Source organism: Chelmon rostratus, chromosome 5 (genome assembly GCF_017976325.1).
Source record: "Chelmon rostratus isolate fCheRos1 chromosome 5, fCheRos1.pri, whole genome shotgun sequence".
In the NCBI taxonomy this organism is placed as follows: domain Eukaryota; kingdom Metazoa; phylum Chordata; class Actinopteri; order Chaetodontiformes; family Chaetodontidae; genus Chelmon; species Chelmon rostratus.
The window spans coordinates 22730444-22756658 of record NC_055662.1 but is presented as its reverse complement, the minus strand read 5'-3'; the positions used below and the strand labels follow the sequence as shown (position 1 = coordinate 22756658).

General features: G+C 41.1%; 2 protein-coding genes across 2 annotated transcripts in view; one reads left to right on the top strand and one right to left on the bottom strand.

The window, feature by feature from the left end:
• Nucleotides 1–25634, bottom strand: part of iqgap2 (IQ motif containing GTPase activating protein 2) — a 34501-nt gene extending 8867 nt beyond the window's left edge. The window contains exons 1-25 of the mRNA XM_041936558.1: nucleotides 25345–25634; nucleotides 22529–22628; nucleotides 17438–17594; nucleotides 16822–16899; nucleotides 14936–15012; nucleotides 12705–12772; nucleotides 10062–10175; nucleotides 9782–9960; nucleotides 9162–9249; nucleotides 8855–9018; nucleotides 8142–8229; nucleotides 7876–8039; nucleotides 7585–7745; nucleotides 7088–7212; nucleotides 6738–6901; nucleotides 3110–3200; nucleotides 2528–2695; nucleotides 2275–2417; nucleotides 1920–2090; nucleotides 1601–1684; nucleotides 1338–1409; nucleotides 1173–1242; nucleotides 685–893; nucleotides 335–487; nucleotides 32–195 (exon numbers count right to left, since the gene is read on the bottom strand). Of these exons, the coding sequence (XP_041792492.1) occupies nucleotides 32–195; nucleotides 335–487; nucleotides 685–893; nucleotides 1173–1242; nucleotides 1338–1409; nucleotides 1601–1684; nucleotides 1920–2090; nucleotides 2275–2417; nucleotides 2528–2695; nucleotides 3110–3200; nucleotides 6738–6901; nucleotides 7088–7212; nucleotides 7585–7745; nucleotides 7876–8039; nucleotides 8142–8229; nucleotides 8855–9018; nucleotides 9162–9249; nucleotides 9782–9960; nucleotides 10062–10175; nucleotides 12705–12772; nucleotides 14936–15012; nucleotides 16822–16899; nucleotides 17438–17594; nucleotides 22529–22628; nucleotides 25345–25390 (3098 nt within the window). The 5' untranslated portion in view covers nucleotides 25391–25634. The remainder of the gene's footprint in view (nucleotides 1–31; nucleotides 196–334; nucleotides 488–684; nucleotides 894–1172; nucleotides 1243–1337; nucleotides 1410–1600; nucleotides 1685–1919; nucleotides 2091–2274; nucleotides 2418–2527; nucleotides 2696–3109; nucleotides 3201–6737; nucleotides 6902–7087; nucleotides 7213–7584; nucleotides 7746–7875; nucleotides 8040–8141; nucleotides 8230–8854; nucleotides 9019–9161; nucleotides 9250–9781; nucleotides 9961–10061; nucleotides 10176–12704; nucleotides 12773–14935; nucleotides 15013–16821; nucleotides 16900–17437; nucleotides 17595–22528; nucleotides 22629–25344) is intronic.
• On the top strand, nucleotides 4514–6702 carry f2rl2 (coagulation factor II (thrombin) receptor-like 2). Its single transcript, XM_041936559.1, has 2 exons — nucleotides 4514–4772; nucleotides 5094–6702. Exons 1-2 carry the CDS (start codon nucleotides 4709–4711, stop codon nucleotides 6131–6133), a joined length of 1104 nt encoding a protein of 367 aa, XP_041792493.1. The 5' UTR covers nucleotides 4514–4708; the 3' UTR covers nucleotides 6134–6702.
• Nucleotides 25635–26215: the final 581 nt, after the last annotated feature.

Genomic DNA, 26215 nt, shown 5'->3' with positions numbered 1-26215 from the left:
GCGTAGTATTGATTACGGCTGCAGTTCTTACTTGATTTCCTCCTCCAGAGCTGTCTTGAAGAGTTTGAGCAGCAGGTATTCCTCTCTCTGGTTGGAGGCGTAGTTATATAAGGTGAAGATCACAGTGTCCATAAACTTAGTGGACTTGTTTTGGGGCATCTGGAAGATCAGCTTGGCCAGGTAAGGTGGATTGGTCTAAAGGGGAGTGAAGAGAGGGGGAGTAGCATTAAGTGTATCTGCAGCTGCACTTGGTGATCTCATTAAAGCTTTTGTGTATAGCTAAGTTGTTGTTTCAGTCACGGTTAAGATACAATTAGACACATTTTTGTATCACCTGCAGCAGATAAAAGAGATGTTGGTAGGCCTCCAGTTTCCTTCTTTTGCCTTTATTTAGGCCCTTAATACCCAGTTTGTCACCTGCAGTCAAGTCATCTTTACTCGCTTTATTTTTCTTGCTCTTCATTTTCTTATTATGGGACACAACATCCTTTAAAAAGAAACAAGCACCAAATTAAGAAAGCAGCCAAATTGGACAAGATAAGAGAAAATGACAGGAATTGAATCACACTTCAGTGTTAAGAACCTTTGCATGAAATCTGTGCCGTTCGAAGCTATGAGTGATGTCTATCAACAAGAAATCCTGCTGTGTCTTTCATTTTCTTGACACGTAAAAGGACTGCCAACCTGTAGAGTGATCCTGTTCTTCACCAGCAGTCCAATCTTAATGTCCATCAAGTTCAAGTCCTTCTCCATCTGCTGATTGGAGCGAATATTGGTGACCACTTCCTCCCTAAGCCGTGTCACTTCCTGCTCTTCCTGAAGGTCCAAGGCGCTCTGCTCCAATAAGTGGACAAACTTGCGCACCACTGACAGAGGAGGATCTTTGGCCCCGGCTAAAATTTGGCACATTAAAAAAAAGATCTTTCTTTTATATATATATATATATATATATAAAATATACTTAATACAATGAAAAAAATGTATAAAATAATTAGTGACATCCAACTATAATGCAGCCTTTTAAACCAGGAAAACCACTGGTAACAAAGGCTGCAATAATGACCATGATCAATATCAGAGACATTTTCTAGTCTCCCAATATTGATTTATACCAATATAGCTCTATAGCAATACAGCTAACTGCAGGAGTGTAAAAAGTCTTTTTGACTCACTTAGGGTTCTGTAGTCATCTCTGGCTTTGTTGGCCTTTAGAAATGCCTGGATTTTCACAATTTCTCTTTCCTAAACACAGAGAGAACAGTGAGTCTTAAACGACATGGAAAAAATAACACAAATCCAAAGGATGCTGCTCGGTTATTGATTAAAATGTCACTTACATGATCTTTGAAGAACTGCAACCGCTGACTGTATTTACGTTTGGCTTTCCACATTTTCACCACAGACTGGATCTAAAAACACCAATGTTTTATGTCAGGTCTTTGATATTGTAGCTGTGTTATTGATGTTAGGAACATGAGAATTAATTTAATAAATATTTGAGTTTGTGAGCTTTCATTTACAGGACAGGACTTCATAGCTTTGCAGCTGTCTAGTCAGTCAATAAGTATGCTTTTTTTATGAAGGGCAAACAATTTATTACCTTGACAATAGAAGCAACATTTTTATGAAGCAAATTCATCCTGTCTTTGTACATTTTCCTCTGTTTGTAACCTTTCCAGCAAGCCTGCAAAAAAAGCAACAAATATGATCAAAAAATGCATGTGCACGCTGCAAGTTGTGTGTTTTACATCGGTGACACGACAGAATGGACAGTCGCAAATTCTCCAAGGTATCGTCTTTGAGGTGTTGCACTCAATAAACCTTTTTTTTTTTTTTTGGTCTTTTTGCGGTTCTGGATTTCATACTGCATCAGGAATCACTGATTTCTGACATCAACTCACAGTGGAGACATACACTACCTGTAGTTTGACGACATTTGGTTCTTGCTGCTGTAGATACTCCATTCTCTGGGCATGCTTTTTCCTGACCAGGTAACCTCTGACCCTTGCCTGCAGCTGGGTCACGAAGGATTCATTGGCCAACCACAGCTGTTCCCTGTTATATTCTGCAGTCACACAGCTAACAACGCCCTGTGAGAAAAAGGCTCGTTTTGAAATTTTTCAGGTTGCAAAAAAAAACAAAAAAAAAAACACCATATATGGAAAATATTATCTGATTAAATCAATACTGCAAATTTAAAATGAATGTAACTGAATCTATTGTGAAATCAGCCTTCCATTGGGATATAAGTATGTTAACACAAGCAGGGGGTACCTGGATTTCCTCTTTACTGAGGTGGTCACCATTGTGCTCAAATCCTTCAGGCTCCTCCCAGGTGCCCTGTCTAGTTTCCAGGTTATAATAGTAGTGATATCTGTCCTTGATGCAATGTTTAACCCACACACTATCAGTGCTGCCTGGGGGAAAGCATAAATTGATCCTTTAGACACAGTGAAGGTCATATTGAATACTACATCTGAAAATCAGCTTCCTGTCTTGTGATACTTGTGAGTGTGAGTCAATTTACCTTTAGCCGCACTCTTTGTTTGTCTCTGTGCTAGTTCAGTCTGGTACGTGTCAGCACATTCAGGGAGCACCGCTCTAAGTCCAGCACTGGGAACTTGCAACGCCTGCAGTGTGTTCTTAGAGTCCCCCTCGGCCACCATTCTGTTAATATCTGCTACTGCTCCAGCCACTGGCAAAGTAAAAACAATTAACATTACAATAAGATATATCCCCAACAAAGGCCTAAACATCTTATGTCAAAAACTCATGTCACCAACATGTAAGAATTGCTTATTTATATTTTGGTTCATTCTGTGCTTCAAATGAGAACTTGCAGTAAAGGTCACGTTACTACTTCATCAGTGAGGAGGAGGAGCTGTAATCTAGTGACAGCTGAAACAAACTATGAGTGTTAATTTAGAACAGTACTGACCCACGATGTCAGGGTTGTGCAGTGTTCTGAAAATAATACACATCCTAGTCTGAACCATCAGAATCTAGTACTGGATGTTCCCATCGTATAGGAAGAATTAACTGGACATCAATGAAGTATTGTTTAAGCGGTTCAGATATGGATGAGTGAATTTAAACTCTGGGTACATACATGTGAGAGCCTCCTCTTCATCCTGGTTGGCTGTGTGTATGGCCTCTTGGATTTGGTCCAGCCACAGTACTGCAGACTCATCTCCAGAGCTCTGCAATCAAGTCACAGCTGGAGGTTACTTGTCTTGTTTTCAGAAGGAAGAGACTAAGCTGCACCTCAAACACACAAGCATTGTTCATGCATAGCCACACAATACTAACTTGCTATTAAATTACAAATATTTTTTGAAGCAATTTTAGTAAAAAAAAAATGTAATGCCTAAGATTAGAAATTCTTGTAATTATAGTGCATTGTTCAATATGCAAATTCATCAAGTTAGGATTGTGGAGATTTTAAACACGCAGTATTTTGCTCTACAGCAGTAGCACTTCATAACAACACGGATTACTAACACTGCACAAGCTGGTGCTGTTAGAGCAACAGCAAGTAAATGACAGTACCATGCCCCCTGTGTCCAGAGGTAAGATCTAAGGAAAAGGAAAAAATGTCAGAGTAGTTGTTGACAATAGTCACACGGCAAAAATATTCTCACCCTCAATCAACTGCTTTGTACTGAAAAACAGACCCTGACAATGTAACATGACAAGAAGCACAAAGAATGTTTTTACAGCCTGACTTCTATATGTGTTCTCAGGCTAATTTTAGAGAACCCTACAGGGGACTGGGGTGTATCCCTGTCCAACAGGAAGGAAGTCACCATTAAAACACACCAAACAGACTAAAAGCAGCTTCTTTGTTTATATCTGCATCTGACCAACGATTTCCCAGCCAGCTCATTGTGTAGTGAGAGAGTGCGGCAGTAATGCAAGGAAAAAATACCAAGTAGTTAATTATGTGAAAGTTAATTATGTAATTGTTTTTGGTGTGAGTGTAGAGTTTATGGTACAAATCAGATGGACATTAATGCACTTAAGCAAACCAAGAAAAAGAAATAACTTTTTTTTGCTTTGTATACAGTAAGTAATAAACTTTCATTGAAATGAATGGGCACCATCCCGAAAAACATAATCCAGTTCCCATAATAGATCCTTGAACTAAATGGTGTATAATTTAATAGAGCAAGGAGAAAAGCATACATTTTCATACAGATGCAGAAACTTACTATATCCCATCTGTTACAGAAGTGATTCCTCAATCCCATAACCAGGCTGACCAACTCTGCCATCACCCCCAATAAGTGCAAAAGCCAAAACCCCATAATAAGCCAAACCACAATACAATTACATCTACTTCTTGTAATAGTTATTAGTGTACTTTGTTCATGTTCACAGCTGTCGATAAACCAATAAGCAGTACTGTCCCACCCTGTGAGTCAGTGGGCAGTTCATGACGCAAGCAGAGGGGAATTCAGTTTTCAGGCCGGGACAGGAAACGTGCTCACTGCACCGTACAAACATACAAGCGTCCCACATACTGTACACTAGCGGGAAGCTGAGCTTGACAACACACCGTTATCAGTTTCACTGTGGCACTGCAGAGATGCAAAACATCAGATTTCCCTGGTGGAGAACTTCTAGATCTACTGAGAAGAAGCAACACCAAGTTGGGTGAAGACAAGAGAAACCTTTAAAAACTCTGGGATATAAATTGGAGAGTGATATGGCTGACCTTGTGCCAGGACTACTCATTTGTTTGATGGCGGTGCAGACAATTCAGCATGATGGTAAGTTATTATTTTGCTATGTTTTGTTTTTAACATTGAGTTCTTTTGTAACTGGTTCAGGTCTCTTTTCCCAAATCAAAGTTACAAAACATAGGATTAACTACTCTAGTACAGCTGTTAATTAATACAAAATCCCCAAATTGAAAATACTGCAAAAAGACCTATAACAATTCATAATTGTATGCTAGAAATGTCTGTTTCTTTTGCAAAAAAACAAAAGACATAAGCAGAAATGTGTTGTGTTCAAATGAACACAACTATTATTACAAAACTTAAGTTTTGCTTTAAAGGCATAAACACTGTTTCTGTGCCCATTTATAGGAAACAGAACCAGGACACAAACCAATAGTTCACTATTGCCAAGAACCTACATGGGGAGGACCAACAAACAAAATAACACAAAGCTGCCAGCCAGCACAAACCCACGGCTGTCTGTGAACTCGGAGGACACGGTGACAGCCTACACCAAAGGGGTCCTCAGCACCTGGGTCATACCTTCATCATACATTCTGGCCATGCTGGTGGGTATCCCCTCCAACACCTACATTCTGGCCTTTCTCAGATACCGAGCAAAGTCCTTCTCTACAGCAGTTCTTTACCTGAACCTGGCTATGTCCGACCTGCTGCTCCTGCTCACTCTGGCACTGCGTGTTCACTACCACTTCAACGGAAACAACTGGACATTTGGGGAAATCTCCTGCCGGCTTATCACTGCATTGTTTTATGGCAACGTTTATTGTTCAGCTCAAACTATAGCATGCATCAGTCTGAAGCGCTACCTGGCTGTGGTCAGACCATTTTTGTACAGAAGGCTGGCTAAAACGACGCTGGCATTGTGGACGTGTTTGGTTGTCTGGTTCCTGTTTGGGGCTGCTATCGTCCCTGAGCTGCTGGTCAGGCAGAGCTACCAGGTTACCCAGCTGGGAGTCATCACCTGCCATGATGTACTTCCACTAGAAGAAAAATCCCATGCCCTGCTGGTGCCATACAGGCTGATGCTGGTTTGTCTGGGCTTGGTAGTGCCCTTCCTAATTTGCATCTATGCCCATGTGGCGGTGGTCTACCACCTAGGTCAATCAGGTTGTGACTGGAGGCCGTTTATCAGGGTCACCACTGTGGTTTTCATCATCTTTGTGTTGTGTTTTTTGCCCAGCGGCATCTTGCAGATCACCCACTACATCCGCCTGTTTTCTAATGGGGATGACAGCCTGTATGGATACTACAGAGTAGCAGTGTGTCTGTGCTGCTTCCACAGTTGTCTGGATCCCTTCCTGTGTATGCTCATTTCCAGGACGGCAGCCTCAGAAATACAATTCACCTCCCTCCATGGGAAACCTAAGAGATCGGCAGTTATGATGTGAGTGTGTGTGTGTGTGTGTGCGTGTGTGTGTGTGTGCACTCAGAAAAAAACCTTGCAGGACCATTGTTGGGAACCAGCAGGGAAGCATAAGCCCAGAAACAAAGATGTGAAAGTTAAAACTGGATGCTGTGAATCTAACAGGGTGACACTGCAACCTCTCTTACGTCCAAAACAAGAAGGAGCTCTGTGAAGTCAGTTGAATCTTAGGATCAGGAAAGGGACATTTTGACTGTGAATCCTAAACAAACTGATCAGACGAGCAAAATCTCAGATTGGGACATTGTTGGCGTGTTGACAGATCATTTTGCCTTGGCCTTGTGACATTTACACAACATTTAATCTTTCCCTTCCAGTTTTCAGTTACATGTATGTGTATATAAGAGTTCTATATTAACAAGCATTTGAGATTTGTAATGATGCCGTAATGTAAACTGGAGCCATGTCAGGAATGTGAGGCTACTGTGCAAGTCCAATAAAACTAACGATTAGAATGAGATGAAGTTTTGACTTTTTCTTTCTTTACATAAATCCTATATACATCTCTACATGAAAATGTGACTTCCTAGTTAAATAAAGGAAATTAACTCAAATTAGAGTCACAATACCTGACAGAGGAGCTGCTTGGTATATTGTAGGACATCATGGTAGTGTTTGGCTGTGGCTGGGTTCACCCCCGTCAACTTGGCTGTAGGGAGGAGCAGGGCTGCAAGCGTCTGCTGGTGATCGCCTGAGTTAAGTGCCTCATTGATCTCAGCTATAGCTATGATTCCTGGAGGTAGAAGATGAGAACCATTTCATACTTGACCAGTCAGTGTTTTTGCTTTTAAAAAAATCTTATCGTAGGATCATGCCTAAAATAGTTATTTTTCAAAGATAAACTGTTTATCTTAAAAGTCCTATATGTCGACCATCTACACGAGGTAAACATGACCAGAAATGTGCAAGAATTTCTTACGTTCATGCTCCTCATTGACCTGAACGTTGACTGTATCGATGCATTTTTGAACATCATTCCAGGTAAGAAACTCTTGGCCTTTGGCAAGAGCCTCCTCTCTCTGTTTGATCAGAGTGTCAGCATATCTGAGGGAGAGAGCCATGAAGAAGTTGAACAAAGTCTCACGACATTTAATGAACCACTATTCATTGGCTCACCTTAACGTTAACAAAGTGTTGCTCTAAAACCACACTGTACCACCATAACCTAACTTATATGAATGCCACAAATACAGTAACAACAAAACGAAGACAGGCAAAAGAGTCCACTGTCTTGTTAAATGCCAAATAAAGGACAAATAGCAGCCAAAAGAAAGCCTGAAGCTACTGTCACCCAGCTGCTGCTCACCGCTATAGATATTCTTAACAATTGACGTTCCTAGCACTTGTTTTATGCACTGCAAATGCCACGGTTTGCTTCTCAGTAGGCCACAGCTATCTGTCCTGCAGCTATCGTACCTGTTGAGGTTGTCTTGGTCCATGTTTGTGAAGCCCAGAGGAGAGTCTGTCAGTTGCTCAATCACAGCCTGAGGGTCTTTGGTGTCCAGCACCTCGTTCAGCACTGCTACAGCTGACAGCATCTCCACAGCTACACTCAGCTCCTCGTGGCTCAAGCCCGACTAATAAGCAAAAAGGTCTGAATCATAAAACATGTAGTGATGTTTTTCTACAGTATACATCTTGCTATGACCTCTCCTACACATGCAAGCATATCTGTGTCAGCATCCACATGCAAACAAGATGTCTTACCCGCCCCCCTTGTAGCTGCAGACTAAAAAGCTCAGCCTGATAGAGGTTGGCAGCAGTTTGGTAGACAATCGGCAGTTGTGCCTCAGGGTTCATCAGCTCCTCCACCGTCTCAACTGCATTGCCAAGACGAATGGCTGTATTGATTGCAGCAACCGCCTCAAGCTCTGGTCGAGAAAATTATCATGAACAGTCATGTCTTGCAGACGACCCAAATGTATTGCCTTTGTGTTAATAAACAACTATAGTAAGAAAGAAAAGATGCTTACTTCGTTTCTCTGCCTCAGCAAAGTCATTACAAGAGCTGACAACTCTCTGAATCTCCTCTTTGTCCACCATCACAGCCCTCCCTCCATCCTGCAGCACAGAGATTAGAGAAAACTAGAGAGATACCACTAAGACCCCACGATTATTTTGCATCTTTTAATGCAGGGCCATGGATGGCAAAGGGCCTGGTGGTGTCCAATCCTACTGAAGCTGTGGTGGCTGATTACTTTTTATTCTCTGAAGGCTTTTTCCTTTATAATACAATGTTGTCACTGCGTAAGTAGTGAAAGCAACACAACAGCAACAGCTGCAGCCCTCCATCAGTGTCTACACTACATCTGTTCAGCCAATTAAGTGCTGTGTGCTCACAGCAGTAATTACAAATGGCAGTGGATCTGCTTTGTCAAATGGACAAACACAAAAACTGAAGACGTCCAGTTGTGTGTATGATTTGTATTCATTCCAAACACTTAACTTTTAATACTTTCCTCAAAGTGAATTCATCATTTTCAACTATGGCCCTGAGGACTCCCAAGCACTGTTGTTTTACTCCAGCCATCCAGTGCAGGCCTTTCTATTGTATACATCAACATATCATATCACCAACTGCTAATAAATCAAATAAATCAGCTGCTTGAAATTAAACCAGAGATGATCTGGCTCCAAAGGCCCTGAGATGGGAACAACTGAGCAAACATGCTCTGACTCAGAATACCTTGGATTTATGTTGGCAGTAGGTGGTAAAATGTTCCAGGTACCAGCGACAGTTTGACTCCTGAACACCCAGCAGGGCCAGAGCTTCGAGCCTAAGTGCAGCCAACAGAGCAGCCTGGTCCTGGTTCGACACCGCTTGATTCACCTGCCTTACTGCTGCCTGGACTTGAGATAAGAAAAAACAAAACATATCATGTCATTTAGGAATAGGGAAAAGGCTAAACTGCACATCTGTGAACTCTGTATATTCAGAGTTCACAGATGTTCTGTATGAGGATACATTCATACTTGACCGGAAAAATCCTTACTGTTGACAAAGTCAAGACAGCCCTGGATCTCCTGCTGAGTCAGCAGCTCCTCATAGACATCTCTTTCTTCAGTAGCAATTGAGGAGCGCTAATTGAGGGAGACAATATATATTAATATAGATTTGATATTCATTTCATTTCATATAGCATTTTTCATCTTTACATAGCACATTTAAGGTATGAAGTGGAAACGGATGGCTTGTGTTTGTACATTTTTTGTAAAGAGAAAGGGAGGCGAGATGCCAGATGGTGTGGAGGGTTTATGTTTGGTGAAGTACAGCTGACACTGCAGCCACTGGAATGTGCTGGCAAGGCTTGTGGTGTGAGTCAGTGCAGGCGACCCCTTTCAGACCTCTGCGTGAATATCTCCTCAGTTAATTATGAGTGTGTCAGTATTACTGCAGCCTGAAACACTGATTCAGAGCAAGGACCAAGTTAAATATTTTTGCATTCCTCAAATTTGATCTCAAATTTGTCCAAAATAGCAACAGGCTTTGTTACGAAGCCACACAGAGAATTATCAAGTCTTCTATGCAAGAAAAGCCAATCATTAATAAAACAGTTGTACAAATAAATGATGCCACGGAAACATAAGATGTCACTGAAGTGTTTGCAATCACCTTCCCTGCAGACTGATTCTGCTTACGAGCCTTGGCCTGGCTCAGTGTGTCTTGGTAGTCCTCGGCCAGAGCTTCCTGGGTGTTCCTCAACATTGCGTTTGGATTATTCAGGGCTCCCATTGTCACAGATGCCTGTCCTCTGTCAATCGCATCATTGATGGCAATCACAGCAGCATGCACTAAGGGCAACAGAGTGTGTGCAATTTTAGTGTTGGCTAAAATCTCTTGGAGTTTCTGTTGAAAACATCATCAGCATCAGTTAAATGGTCAGAGGACTTACAGGCAGCTTCATCCACTGAGAGCTCATTGGCCAGGATTCCTCCAATCTTACTGAAAGCTGGCATTTGAATGCCATACTTCTCCAGCTCACTCCTCATGTTGCTGATCTCTTCCTCTGGAACATAGATACAAACAGTTAGAGGGAAAATTGGGATGTTAAAGAGTATAGCGTATTAAAGGCTAAACATAATGCAAGAAATGCCTATACTTTACTTTTACAGGTGTTCTCAGTTGCTTTGCACAATCATCAAATGAAAATCATGATTCTCAAACCACTTCAATTCCAAATCTATTTTCATTTTCTCACAACAGTATTTACATTTTTTGTTGCTGTCAAACAGAAGTAAAATGTGTAAATACAAAATGATCCAATGCAGCGTTGAGATGTCCTCTGTAATCAAAACATCAAAATCTATCTATCTAATCTAAAAGAGTTTATTTGACCCAAAACAGAGTTGGTGATGAGTGTCGGAAGAGGGGAAAGATGAGTTTCATTGTTTCTGAATAAAGTGTGCTTTACAATGATAAAATTACTGTTTCTGTAAATGGAGTCTGGTGACTTTGGCAAGAGTGACATAGCAGCTGTTTCTGGTTAAACAGACAGGATCTTACAGACAGGAGATAACTCTTTCAGAGGTATCTCGGTATCCTTTCCATAATATTGTTAGACACTTAGAATAACAATCTTAGCCTGTGGGTGGCAAAAACAAACACTCTTAGTGGATGTATATTCCAGCCCAGAGGGATTACTCTGCAGCCTGTTTCACTGCTGCAGACTGAAGCGCCCACGCTCAATAATTAACCAATTTCAAAGATTTCCCCATTAGACACTTGGGCACAAAAATATGGGAAAATAGGGTCCAAAAACACAAATGACCATTCAGACCAGAATGCCTCCCATTTGTCCGCGATATTAAAATCATCCATGACACATTTTCTGGCAATTTATCCTCAACAGAGAATAAGGCGTTTTATACTATAAAGAACTGTTTAGTATTGAGTTGGTTACAATCTGCAACCTCACCCCCAGACGCCACTAAATCATACACACTACTCCGTTAAGCCAACTGTCAAAACCTTTCAAACATAAATATTTCAGGTTTTAGTGAAGTGGTGGTCATACAAAGAATTCATAACAGATGATTCTTTCAGTTCAGTAGTAGTAACATTTTCATCCTCAATTTTAAAAACATACATTTCTACATCTTGTTAAGTTTAGTGCAAGGGTGCAACTCCTCAGCAAGTATTTCTCATACACGGTTACACCACAAGGGGTAAAACTGAGTTTCATGTACAGTAGCTACCACAGACACTAGACATGAGCCAGACATGTTGAGCCAGTCCTACAGAAGGGAGAATGTAAATATACGCTGTACGTGATGTTGTCAGAGGCAGAGTTCAGCACAGAGCCAGAGGAAACACAGAAGCTCCATGTTGCTGTGAGAACATCATGGCAGAGACTTGTAGGGGAGGGCTGCACCATGCACCATGTGTATTGTAAAGGCAAATATCTGATAAAATGAGTTTATTCAGTTGGCTCTAGAGGACATTTCACCTCACTGTTGGGTTCCTGTATTTAAGTCAGCCTGAGAAACTGGCCTGAGAAATGAAATGTTGTGCTGTTCAATATAAAGTGATGTGGTGATTGATCTCTGCATAAAAAGGACCCCGTGGAGTTGTCTTGTAAACAAAGTTGTTTACATTTACTGTGACTCATCGAAATTTTTTGCATTCTTGAGGTTTAACAAACATGTCAAATCATTTCCTTCCACATAAAACATTTCCAAAGCCGATTTACTTTAAATCCATCATTGTTTAATAGCTATGCTTATTTGCTTGCAGTCTCCTTCTTTGTCTTTGCTGATCAGTGAAAAAGTGTGACATTATTGGTAGAATTGTCTCGTCACCCACATGTGCACATGTCCCTCATGCACCAAATGTGGAAGACAGCTCTACAGGTCTACTAGATGTCTAAACCTCCACAGTGAACCTTTAAGCTGCTCAGAAAAACTGAGGGTACACTGATATTTTCCTTAAAGTTAAATTGAAATTAGTTAAAATTGGGAAAAAACAAAAAGCCCTGAGCCCTGAGTGAGTAAGCCCTGAGACTTACCCTGTAAACCCAATGTGAAAAGCTTTGAAGCTTGTGTCCTAATCAGTATTGTTTGCATGGCTGCAGGGGATATTTTTCAATTCAATTCAATTTTATTTAAATAGCGCCAAATCTTAGAGAGCAGGTACAGACCAAACTCTTTATCTACAGAAACCCAACAATTCCCCCATGAGCAAGCACTTGCCGACAGTTTTGATGAAATATTTGAGGATGCCCAAATTATAGATGTTTAAACAAATGCTCATAAAACTTGAGAGCAGAGGGTAACATTCTGTCATATCTTTTTATTAAATCCCAACAGGATTGATAAATAAAATCACACCCACACACAGAGAATTCTCATTAAATGAACACATGTAACGAACTGTGTGCATACCAGTATTTCAATAAACCCAGAAGCAACGTTTATCCCATTTTAAAAGCAAGAATAATAACGTGCCTGTTTCTTCTCTTCTTTAAGTATGTACATGCACACAGACATTTTATATAACTTTTGTACTATATTTTGGTTTCAGGAGAAGCTGGTATTACCTGTGAAGGCCACTTTGCCCAGCAGGTCTTGGATCTGTGGTGCAATCCCCAGTTTGTACAGGTACAGGCTGAAATAAACCATATGGGGTGTAAGATTTACAAATAAAAAAAAACATTGAAACATTCTGATATTCGACAAGCCAATATCTTGAACCTGAAACTCTCTGAACTCTCATGTTTGTGATTGCTCCCGATGGTTGTTAATTCCTATGTCCCCCTTGCACCACAGGGGGGTAGTGTTGGCTCACGTTACAACAAGCTCTATCTGACAGCAGCCAACAGGGCCAGTCCACTACTGAGCGTTGGATTCAGCAAGCAGGTGGCTGGAAACTTCATAAAACTTTCATCTTCCCACAGGTACCTGATAAGTGGTAATGAATTATAGATATTTAAGGCAGGTCCACCATCAGCACAGCTCTGAATGGAGCACCTGTAGCAGTGGGTTATTCTGGCCTTTGGTCACTGTGTGTGTGTACACATGAAATGGCCTCTGTCCTTGGGACACAGGGGGCTTTAGACAGCTATCTAAACTCTGCTTATACAAAGGGTAATGTTTTAACATGCAGGCAGCTGATTCAGTTGAGATAAAAACACAGTAACAGCTGACTGGAGTTAATGAAGGTGGCCGATTACAAGCCACAGGGGTTAGAGACAATCAGCTGACTAGCTTGGAGCAACTAGCTCTTTCCAGACTGTGGATCCTCTTTGTTTATCGCTGTTTTCTTCTTCTTCTTAGACAACAAATTAAGCCCTACATATCATTTTGTAAAAACTGTATAAAATGGACTTGTAAGCTACATTCTTTCCCTTATACATTGCGTTCCCTTTTAATTTTCCACCACACTGAACGTGCAGGAGCATCTGCTGCTTTGCCTCAATGCCTGCATGTGTTTCTACCCGAGGAAGCATCGTATTCACTGGGTCCTTGTGGGGCCTGAGCTGGACTCGCAGGAAGGAAGAGCACGTGTGTGCATAAAGAGGGAAGGAAACCAATTCCCTCAGGGCCTGACCATAACACTACAACAGTGAAAACAATCCTAGCAGCTCACATGGCCACTCCCTAAATCGGTGTTTGGCTGATTGGACGGGTCAGACAGATAAAACTGGCCATTCAGTTCATTCAAAGTCATCTGAAGTGAAAAAGCGAGGATCTGAATTTGTAATTCTCAAGCCACCCACATTACAGTGACACGATAAACTCTTCTTTAAAAACATTAAAACATTTTTCACAAACCCAAAATCATGACAAAGAATCGACCCTTTGTTGTGAGACAACAAGTAAAGAGTTGAGCACTCCCAGAAAGCCCCCGCTTACATGCTGTATGGAGGTTTACATAAGCAGGGTGCATTATGTTCATCAAAAGCGTTCATTACAAGCTAAAATAACAGAATGTAAGAAAGCTGCTCAAAGTCACAGAATTGCCACATGGCAGCAGTAACTTCCTGTAGCTTAATGCATGGTGCTGTATAATATAGCCTTGACCTATTTAAGACACATCATAAAAAGGTCCGTGTTTTAAAAATAAGTACTCTTGTCCTACCTACATAGAAATAATATTTTCCAGTTCCTGCTTCATATCTTTTCGTAAGTAACATTTCTGTTCTTGACAAAAATAAGATGTTGAATTTAATGGGCACAAAAAGAGGCCATGCCTGAACCCTATAGAGTAATAACAAATTGTTAGCGTAAGCAGTCTCAAACATTTGTTATCAAGCATATGAGCTGTCCTCAATTTCTGTAACTTGAGTACACGACTGTGTGGATGGCACAAAAACCACTACACGTCAGAGTCAAACGTAAGTCTTTGACATTGTCTGCTATAACCATCAAGTGAAAGGAAATTAGTCTAAATTAGACAGTGAGCAACGAGTCAGTGACAAAGAGTATGAGCAGACTCCCACTGCACACATGTAAAAGTGAACATTCACAGACATATGCTCGCCAACACTAGTCTGCCCATTAGCTCACACTTTAATTCTAAATACCAGATACCAGCACGTTGCTTTTAGGTACACAGTGATGATAGCAGTTTATTTTTTTCTTTCTGGGAACTGAAATCAAACTTGACGTTCAGGTGTAGCACCTCCAGGAAAAAAGCAGCTGGGTGCTCTGTCACAGTGCAAACAAAAGACTTCAGAGATGAGCGAGCAACTCTGCTGTCAGAAGTGGGAAACGCATGAAGACAGTTAAGTGAAAAATCACGGTGTTTCTGGAATCCTTTTATTCTTACCTCAGCGCGTGTATGCAGTATACCACCTTGGGCATGTTTTTGCGATCGTACACATCTGTCGTTTCAGGATAGAATATCTGAAAGCAGAAACCACAACAGATTAGTCTCTCTTCTTTGACACTTCTTTTTCTGCTGTAGCCTAAACTGAGCACAACATCCATCGCAATGTCTCTTCACATTTTAACCTATAGATGCCTGAGAAGTTGCGAGGGGTGGACATAATAACAGAAACACCTGTAAAATATAATGCAATCTCAGGCTAGTGCACAGCAATAAATACTACCTCTGTGAAGCACATAATATTCAGTACCTCAGTACCACAGATGTGAATCAACACCAGTCACTAGCAGCATTTCTAAAATACTTCAGTTACAAACTTCACAGAGGTAATATTTATTGCAGTACAATTGCATCAGATTGCATTATATTTTACAGGTGAACTGCTCTGCCACCTTTTATCCCTGCTAATGATTTGCATTTGGATGTCCAGGAATCTTCAGATATACTTAATGCCCAAAATATGGCTAACCTTTACAAACAAATATGTCACATCATACACATATCAGGTTTAACAAGGACACTTTTTCCCAAAACAGTGGATACGCTCTAGCTCATCTCAAAAATGTTTGTTTATCATGTCACACCTAAATGATGCTTTCAGCATCATCATAGTTATGTTCATAAACATGCAATGGTGTGATAGAAAAAGCTACAGATATGGTTACGTTATCAGAGTGGCAGAGAGGCTGTTCATAAAAACAAAAGCCAATTAAATTACTGTGAAGAGCGATCCCAAAGGGCAGCACAGAGATAACTGGGTATCAATTTTACCTCATTTTCATTTCCATGATATACCTCAGTGAAGTCTTTTGTGTCATCTCATAAAAGATGTAATGAGGTTAATACTGTTCTGTGAGAACTGCCACACCCTCATCACAATCTCTTCTGTCAGTGTTTACATTCTTGCATATGCATGAAATGTGTATGTATTAGGGATGAGCGACACACCGGGTTAGTCCGCAGTCACATATTGCCATATGCAACATGGATTTTGCAACACAGTTCTTTTTTTAGCATATTAAAAATAATGTGCTTTAATGTGACTGCAGTAACATGCAGGTAGAGGGCAACTGAGTTACATCCAGTAAGATTTGAGGGTACTGCACCTTTGTACTTAAAGTATTTAATAATCCAAAAACAGGTAGCATACACACTGCTTGCAGAAATGTTAACACATCTAATAAATACAAAAATAAAATAAACACAATTAAAATTAATTGGGACTAAAAGTCCAATTTGATGCAATTTTATGGATTCTGCCCAAAGACCGGGTTGAAATTAATTATGCAACTGTTGTAGCGTAGATTATAGCCTGACCTAGTTTCTAGAATCTACTGAATGGATGGATTCTACTCTTAGTTGTAAGATGGTTTCTTCCCTCTAAAATGAATGATTATGTACAAACCCTGAGCCAAAGACCACATGACAAAGGCGAGGCAGCCCTATTCTGTAGTTGGTGTTGAAAAACATCACATGAACGGGATCTCCGAGTTTTTTGTTTGTTTGTTTGTTTTTGTGTCTTGCACATAGACATTTCCTGTGTGGATGAGCTCATAAGACAGTTAGTATACTGTTATCATGGAGGAAGGACACTTGATCTTTTTTATACGGAGAAAATTTCTCCCAAGCTTGAAAAATTGAATCTGCTGCAAAAATGATCACATATAATTGATTAGTATGCTGATGTCACATGCTGTTGTGTTGATGAGAGTAATTTTTATCTGCAAATGGAGTATTTAATGCAACAAACATGTCTGTATGCCTGTTTGTAAAACAGGAAGCATGTGTCCATCTTACACATGCTGTTGGCAGCGCAAGCCCCTTACCTTGGGGAGACCCACTGATTCCATGGCTCTGAGCCATTGCACTGTGTTGTCGGTGTGCCGGAAGTGCAGTCCTTTGCTCTGAAGATAAGAACAAAAATACAAAATTTATAGCCATATTATTATAATGAACTGCAGAGAAATGGTTCAAAACTTTACCACTGCAACTAAGAAGGGTTGCTGGCATGCACAAATAATGCTGCATTGGAGAAAAGTGAGCTTCTAAGTCCTTAGATGTTAAGAACCGCAAAACCAGTCTACCTAAAAACCTCATGCTGACTCCTAAACTTATTATAGCATCTAACAGTGTGATAGGGTTTTTGTTTAAAATTTGTCAATAAGAAATAAAATCAACTTCAAAGTCAAGTTAAAAATCTTGCACAGACATTTTTGTAGAGTGCTATACCAGCACTACAGCTGCATGTTAAAGTAGGGCCCTAACACCCAACTGCCACATCTCTCCTTTCCTGTGTGAAACTGGTTGAAACTCTCAGACAGTGCCTGAAAGACATGGAAGGTCTTCCTGTCTGTATGATGTAAGCTGGTGAAAAATGCAAAACAACTATGACCTTACCTAAAGACAGAAGGAGTTTAAATGCATTAGAGCAGACATACATACCTTATAGCGGGACTGGTCTCTGTCGTAGATCCTTTTCTCGGACACCATTTTTGGAGCGAAAAAGTTAGCGAGTTTGCCAAGGTAGACACCATTCCTCAGTCCCTCCTCCAGTTCTGTGGTAAGGGGCAAGTCCTCCTCTAGGCAGGCCTCAATCCACCTGAGAATACAAATATATTGCCTTCAGAGCAGGAAGAGGATTTTCATAATCTCTATAATGTTAAACTCTTACTTAAACTCAACCGAACAGACCTCTAACACCGCTTCTGGGGGAGCTATTACAAATTTTGAATTAAAGTCTGAGCGAGCATGTTAATTGCATAGAGCAGAAAAGTGAATAACACGTCACGACCAGCTGAGGTGAATATAAATAAAGATGAGAATAAACTATTCTCAACAGTGAGAGTTCAACTCATCTAAGTTACTGCCTAGATTTCCAGCTAAATCACCACTTCGGGCTCAGACTGGTGAGTAGCAGTGACTGTAGTACTGAACAGCATGCTACGGTTACATTCAGAATACAAACAAACACCAGTCCACAGTGTTTACCCTGCCACCCGAGATCTACAAAGTGCAGCACAACTTCTGAGGTGGCTGAATGCCTGCATGCAGTCAGCAAGTCAATATTGGCTTTTCCTACACCTGCTGCCCTTCCTAATCCAAGCAAAAATCAAAAGGCTGTGGTACAAGAACATGAAAATAGAAATCATAATAAAATGAATGTCTTGCTGCCATTCATTGCATTTACAGTATAGCTCTGTCTGGAAAACGTTCTGATCTACAATATCTACTGTTGGTGGGACAGTATAAATATGAATTTATTTCAAAGTTAGTAAATATATCACCTTTCCATGAGTTCAACTCAAATTTAGAGCAACAAAGAAGTGTGTAGGCCAGTGAGAACTGGGCATTGTTACAGGCAGCACCCACACTGAGCCCGGCATGCTTTAGGAAGGGGGCTGTGGACAGGCTTACAGATGAGCTTTGGGAACATGTAAAGGTTACAATGCTGAGTGGACAGTGTGAGGTTAAAGAGGTGAACAGTGAAATAGATGTCTAATAGGCCTACTACTTAACTTAGTCGAACACCTAAATTAATGACCGGTGGATGTTTATGAGTTTCACACCCGCAGGACAATAATGTGTTCTCACTGGAGATAAACTGATTTTTATCTCTGCATGGATGACCACAGAGTAGTGGTGCACATTATTTCAGCAGATTGCACATGAACTACAGATTATGAACTTCTCATGAAAATATCTGATGGGTTAAAATTCCCTCCTCTCAGAACACTTGTGGAACATTAACTGGAAATTGCAACTGAAGTGTCTACAACATGATTGGCTCTCTAGTCTACGCTGCTGGTGGCTCTGCCCAGGTGCACAAGCGTGACAGCAGCGTGCTGCGCTCGTTCTTCTTCTCTCCTGTGTTTATTGGCGGATCGTAAACCAACTTTAAAGGTGCATTTCGTCACCTACTTCAGTCCACAAAAGCAATATGACTTTGCATTATCAGCTGTATTTATCAGCTATAATGTATAACATTCATAACATAAATTTCCCATTTTTGGCCGATAATTTATTGGTCCAATATCTATCGTGCATGCCTTCCACAGAGACGTTTAGGGCATATTCTGTTCATGTCACAGTAACATTAACCTTCTTTCAAAATGATGTAATTTCCCTTTGAAAGGTTCAACTTGCTTAAGAGCAGCGTCTGCCAGAGTATTCCCAGAGATGTTTGGAAAAATCTATTCCACAGAGCGAGTGAATGATTTGTGACCATGGTGAATCACGGTCTCAGAATCTGTTACACATTATCTTACTGTTTGGAAGTGACACCATATTTGCTGTCGTGGCTACGCCTCACTCCCAACAGTTCCACTCTTAAAGATTTTTATTTTTTAGCTCATCCCACAACTGAGGTTATCCTTTGACAAAGGGAGTGCACAATGCTCAGTGGTTTAACTTCCTTCAGTTCTATTTATGGGATTCAATCATACCAGCAGCTCCTACCTTTCAGTCTTCAAACAATAAAGCGTTCCTTCCCCCATGCATGTGCGCGAGCAACTTGTTTAGGTTAATTAAGGGTGTGTGGGTGCTCCAGTGATCCAGTCTGCCAAAATATGCGTCAGCACATTAAGGACAACCACAACACACCATGCACTATCAACACAAACCCAGTGGAGTGTGCAGGTTAGCCACCTTGAAGAATAAAGCATCCTTGTAACCAAGTATGTCAGCTGACACTGCAGATTATGGCAGAGGAACTCTGCCATGCTTTAATGTTTCATAAAACGTAGAGTACAGATTGTCACTGACTGTTCAATGTCAAGTGCGTCTATCTTAAACCATAAAGGTGTAAATTTTACAATATGTGAAATAAGCTACTTCCTTCAGAGGATTTTTTTGTAGAATCTAATTTCTCCCCACATGAGGAATGCATTAGTTTACAGGCTCTCGTTAAAGCTCAGGGTTTGGGATGAGGGATTAGGAAATTTAGTATCTGCTCTAAACTGTGAACTCCAAACCCCTGCACGGGGGTGCAGGTCAAAAAACGACCGTTTCACTATGAAACTGATACAGACACACACACAGACACATAGTTAGTGGCTGGGGCCAACCAGGGCGAAGCAGTGATGGAGATCAACTTGCTGAATCTTTCGAGTTTCATATCTCCTTTATGGGGAAGTGCAAATGCACATGATTGTCATGATTACTGAGGGGGGAAAAAAGATCTGTTTGGCGGGAACATAGTCAAAGCAACATCCTGCTTGCATCCTGCATGGGTAACAGAGCTCTCCTGTGAAACTCCACTTCCTGCCTTTAAAACAATGTAGGGAGAACTTGTCTCCTGAAGCAGGACAAGCTAGCACTTCTGTTTACAACCCTCCAAAGCAGGCCTTCCTGTCATTGTCCAATCTGCGACTCACGAGGTTAAACAAAAAACAGCTTTCTGGACTTTGGGACTTAAATCTGTCCTACCCCAACACATTATTAATAATCTGCACTCCTTTGCTTGCAGCTCAAGTATTCCTGCCACAGGGTGACTTCTGAAAATTTGCGTCATGTAGCTTAGTCATGCTGGTCATGAGCTTGTGTGTGCGTCTGTGTGTCTGTCACGGGAGAATTTGAGCATATGTGGTTGGATAGGGTGTGTTTACAAATTAGGATAATATGAAAAAAACTATCTCCAGATATCCTGGGGGTGGAACTGCATCAAAGCAAACTAAAAGAACCCTCCATCCAAAACAGCTACAAATGTAAACCATCAACTGTTTATTCCCGGTAAGGGTACAAAGTCTCAGTACAGAAACGACTGTGTGTGTGTGTGTGTGCATGCGTGCGTGCGTGCGTGTGTGTGTGTGTGTGTGCTTAGTACGAGGGTGTGTCTATCAACTGACAACAACAGCAGTAAGACTAGGCCAGCACTCTACCAGGTGCAGTTAAGGGAACTTTGAACAAAAAGCATGTGGTATGGGCAGTCGACTATGTAAAGAGCTCTTGCCTGAGCAAATGAAATATGACATTTCATATGTGTCATGAACCATCAGCAAATCACAACTATTCAACATCTGAGTTTATGTCATTTGAAGGATCAGATGCAAAGTAACTGTCATTTTAACCCGAATGTGTCTGTTTTTGAAGACGTATTGTCATTGAGGATATCTATGTTGATAATAAGATCATAGCAGAGGTCTACTATAAGAGTCGCTTCTACTTGTTTCAGTGACTGCTGACTCCTGACCCCAGAGAGCTGAACCTAATCCCACGCTCTCTGGGGTGGACCGCTTCGTTAGGTGTCTGTCTTAATCCTAATTTAACTTGACACCTTTCCCAGAATAGAGGTTCCATTGCACAATTGACAGGAGTGTAGAAAAGTCACTGCGCACTGGGATAACAGGAAGCCAGAGAGTGAAAGTGTGTGTGCGTGACAGAGTTAAATAGTGGTCATTTTGAGGTCAACACTGGAGTATTACAAAAGCCCCTGTTCCTTAAACTGTCTCAGTGCAGCTCGGATAGCCTTCCACAAAAGCCTTTTTCAGCACAATAAAGCAGACAAACGGCCCAAATGGCGCGGCTACATTATGATGGATGGCTGAATCTGTGCTTATCCTAGCCTACCTGCCCTAGTAGACCCTTATTATCCTGTGACATAAGCAGATAATGCAGGCTATTCAAATACTCTTTACTGAGCCAATGTGCAGTTGTCAAACAATAATCTGTGAGGAAATGCTGATGTCAACGAGGCTGCACACGCTCACATAAAAAGTGTGCCATGAAGAAGTCGAGACAGCAGGTTTAAGAATCAATAGTCAATCCTGGGAATGAACCTCTCTGTGACTGAGTCGAGCTATCACAAAATCTGTGTTAAAAAAGGCATTATTACACTTCCTGTTCCTTCCTGTTCAGATGATGCCCTCATGAAGAAGACAGGAAGTGGTTTAGCTTTTTGCTCACGAGAAACTCTTCATCGGGTTTATGTTGTCTTTAGAATAACTTACTTTTGAAGAAAGAAATCTTGTGGATATTTTGTGGAAATGACTGCTAAAGCTTAGGGACAAAAATGCTTACTAAACCTACTGAGAAAACTATGAACAAAACTTTTACAGACAAGGTTGATTTGATTATTTCAGCTAGAGATCAGTGAGGTTAAGGGCACAGTGGAAAAAGCCACGCTTTCCACTAAGTCAGCACCTCCCCTGTCTTAATCACACATGTTCTCATGAATGCTGACAGCTCCGTGTCATCATCTAACATGCATGCAGTTCCTTCCTTTGTCTGTCATGACTGCTTCATGCAACGGCAAAAATGACTTAACTGCATACTGCTCTGGTCCCATATCCATCATATTACTATCTATCCATCTATTGGCTCAATTTCTCAACCACTCCCTGCTGTTTTTATATCGATATAACAACGTTCTACATAATCAAACATTAAACAAACCTAATGCTCAGCGCAACACACCCAAGTTAATTCCTACAAGCTCTGAGTTGGGACAAAGCAAATATTATAAAGGAAAGTGGTTTCCTTTCATCAGCATGTGCCATGAAGCTCCTCTTATCTCCAAGGACTCGCCCCCCGTCTTACCGTTTGGCCTCCTCCAGGTGACACAGGTACTCGTACGCGATGTTCTGTCTTCTCCTCTCATCCATCTCCTCTGCAGACAGCCTCTCATCATCCTGAATGGCTGGAAAAGGCGAGGAAAGTCAAAATCACATTGCCGTTTTTTGTTGTTGAACTGCCATTGCTATGCTTTTTAACTGGTCTTGATTGGACATGACTACAGTTGAAGTGGGGCAAATATTAAAATCGTGCCATATCTGATATTGACATATGTCACAAAATAGGGTAAATGTAATAAAATAAAAAAACTGATGTAAAACAATTTAAGTGGAGGTACCTGAAATATGTTTAGTACAAGTTTCGAGGGAACTCTACTGACAGGGACACCAATGGAACAGGTAATGTACAGCAGGTGTATTGCTAACTCCAGAAAGTGTTTATTTTGACTGTTAGGACCTCCAGTGCTCGGAAACTGTACTATATCCCAGGCACCCTTGCTTGAGGAAGATGAAATGGCCTTGTCAAACCTTAGTGAAGTGCCCGACTAACAAGTGACTTCTGCTTAGAGTTGACCTTTACCTGTGGCTTAATGAGATCCGCTCCCCCCAACGCTTCTTACACCGCTCTAATCCAGTCAAATCTCTTTATTTCTGGCTGAGTGAAAGGACAATATCAGACGTGGGGGCTCAGTTTAAGAACAGAGATTTCTCCCACTGGACCTCGGGTTTGAGTGCAGGCTAGCGGCTGAGGTTTCACATGGAACAGACTGGTTTTTATGGCTCATCTCTTCTTTATTAGAGACAGAAAGATGTACATACTGTACACACATATAGATGCAAACACACAGCAGAGTCTATCTTCTGTACATGGGTTACATGACTATTACTACCTCTATTGTTGCAGAGTGAAACTGGCTAATCCTGTTGATTAATTAGCCTAAACAATCTGATCCTAATGCCCAGGAGGAGTGCAAAATATTACTCCTTGACACCCCTGTCTACCGTGGCCAGTTTAAAATAACCCCTAGAAATAATGTTTACCATATTATAATATTCCAACCTCATTACATTGGTAGATCTGTAATTCTTACTTAGTGCTGTCTTTTTTAACATTTTCCGTCTTTTATTTGTTGCGTTACAACTACACTGAGGAGTCCAAGACAATCTTCCCCACGGGGACATTAAAGCACATTCTAATGGAGCTGGCCTAAATCATTTAAACTTCTCAAGCACTCTCTGTTCAGTTCTGTCTATTCATCAGCCACCTGCACAGACATCCGTTTGCTAGGTCTCAGTAGAGGCTTGACATAAAATACTCACAGGCCAAACACTTGCATATACACACACACACACACACACACACACACAAACAGAATGAGGTGTCCAGCCTCTCAGGTGAAATGCCTCAAAACCCTTGCATGCATAGTATCCCGCCATCCGACCACAGATCAGTGGCCAATCTGTGCAGCTGAGATGGATGCAAATGCGTACGAACACTCGTCCCAGAGCAACCTCAGTGCAGCCATTACACACTACCTACACTGACTCACTCACACACTTCCTGGAAGAGCCTGTCTGCTCTCTTGCACCGAGCGTTATATTTAACCCTCAGGATGGGTTTGTTGCTTTTGTGTGTCACAGGATCACCGGACCTGAGTTACGGGCTCTATGATTATGACTCATGCTTTTTGTTAGCTGCAGGGTTATTCTACCAAAGGTCCAAAGGGGGACAACAAATCATGACCAACTTGGCATTTGGACTGGTCCATTTCCCAGACAAATCTTACAGCTCAGTTCAGTCTGATGTTTACTGAAATAAATTCAAAGGAATTACGTTGCTTTGGTTCCATAGCACTGACAGGTTAAACCACATGCAGCTGCAACATTACAAATGTAGCCACGTTCACACAACGACAAGGAAAACAAACTAAAGACAGCTTTTTGGTTCCTAAGACTGCCCCATCTCACAGTCTTTGCAGCAAACTACTCAGTATTTGTGGTCATTTTTCTACAGGCACACCTCTTTTGAATGCACAGTGGCACAACATCTATGAACACAGCAAAAAGGGTCTGTTTGCAGAACTAGAAAGAGTTGGTCAATGAAATTCAAAGAGCTAAGCTAGAGGCAAAAAGACTGTATTGATGACATAATTGATTGGTGTTATCTCTCAGAGTTGCACTTTGCCCACAGATGCTGGTCAGTGACAAGATACATCAAGTCACCTCTGACTTGGTGAAGTATTTTGCAGACTTTAGATGTGCTTTTATGTCATATAGCGCAGTTACAATCCTGACATGCTCATGGAGCCAGTTACAGATTTCTCAACAGCAGCAAAATCCCAAGTTAATGTTTAACCTATGAGAAAATGCCTTATGTGTGGACAGGCTGATAGACTGGATACAGTCATTAAATAAACAGATAAAAATCACTGTGTTGCAGCAGCACTTTAAAGTAAAAATCCAATTTAAAAACGCTCCTGAATCAAAGTTTAGGGGAGCGTGGGGCCCACAAGCCCCAACATCTATAGCCTGAATTTATACTGTTTTAATTTAACAACCAGACTGCGAGTAGCCAACTATACACCTCTTTAAATGACAGTTTGTTCACTCTCATCCTCCTCAGACCTCACTTCATTTCTATTTTGCCATATTGCCAGGGGCTGCCACACCTACTGAAGGTGTCCACTGAGCCAGGTGCTGCTGAACCACCTGTTGTTCATCAAACATCCCTGAGATGCAATTTGACGTTAGCTTGTGCTCATCATAAGTCCCTCACAACCAAGCAAAGGCGGGAGTTAAGGTTATGGTACCTTAAAAGTGGCTAAAAGACGGATTACTTACTTCCATATCGTGGCTTTTGTAAAGTGGCGGTTTCTTCATGGTGCATCTTGCGTCGTTTCCTCCGCTCGTGAACTCGTTTGAACGGGAAATAACTTCAGCCTACAAGCTAACGTTACAGCAAACAACCAGCGATATGTCGCGTCTGAGCCGATACACTGATGTGAATAAAATAACCGCTGTCGCTAACCGGGATTCAGTGTCGAAAATGGGGCTCAAAAGTTTCATGAAAGCGCCAACTGTGACTTGCGGCAGACAATCCCCATGGTGTGCGCTTCTTTGACTTGACTCCTGACAAAGTGTGCGTGTGTGTGTGTATGTGTGTGTGTGTGTTGTCTTTACTCCGTTAAGCTCTGAGGTGAAATGATTGACGGCACAGGAGATGGAGATTGCACCACCTGCTGGTCCAACGTTGGCCCATGTTGCATTCATGGCCACTGGGAAAAATACTGTCACCACTACAGCACTGCACTCATGTTTTGCACTGTGATTGAGTGCTATAACATTATTTTCCTGTTCAATTTTATTCAAATTTTTTCATTTTTAGTTTCTATTTTATTTAGCTTTTTTTTATTTGTTTTCTTTCATGTATTGTCATTTTTGTGTCTTATATAAAACATTTGAATTGTGTGTGTGTATGCGTAAATATATTTGCTGTGTGTGAAACTAAATCCGACATGAATGTTCCCATTTACTTTTAATTTATTAGTATTTAAGGAAAGAAAGAACACAGAAAAAAAGAAAAGCTGATCTCTGAATTTACTCTGTCTGGCAACAAACATATAATGGGCAAATTATTTCAATAAATCAAATTATTATTGTATGTAAAAAAAACATCCTTACCATCAAAACAAACTTCATTATCATCATCAAC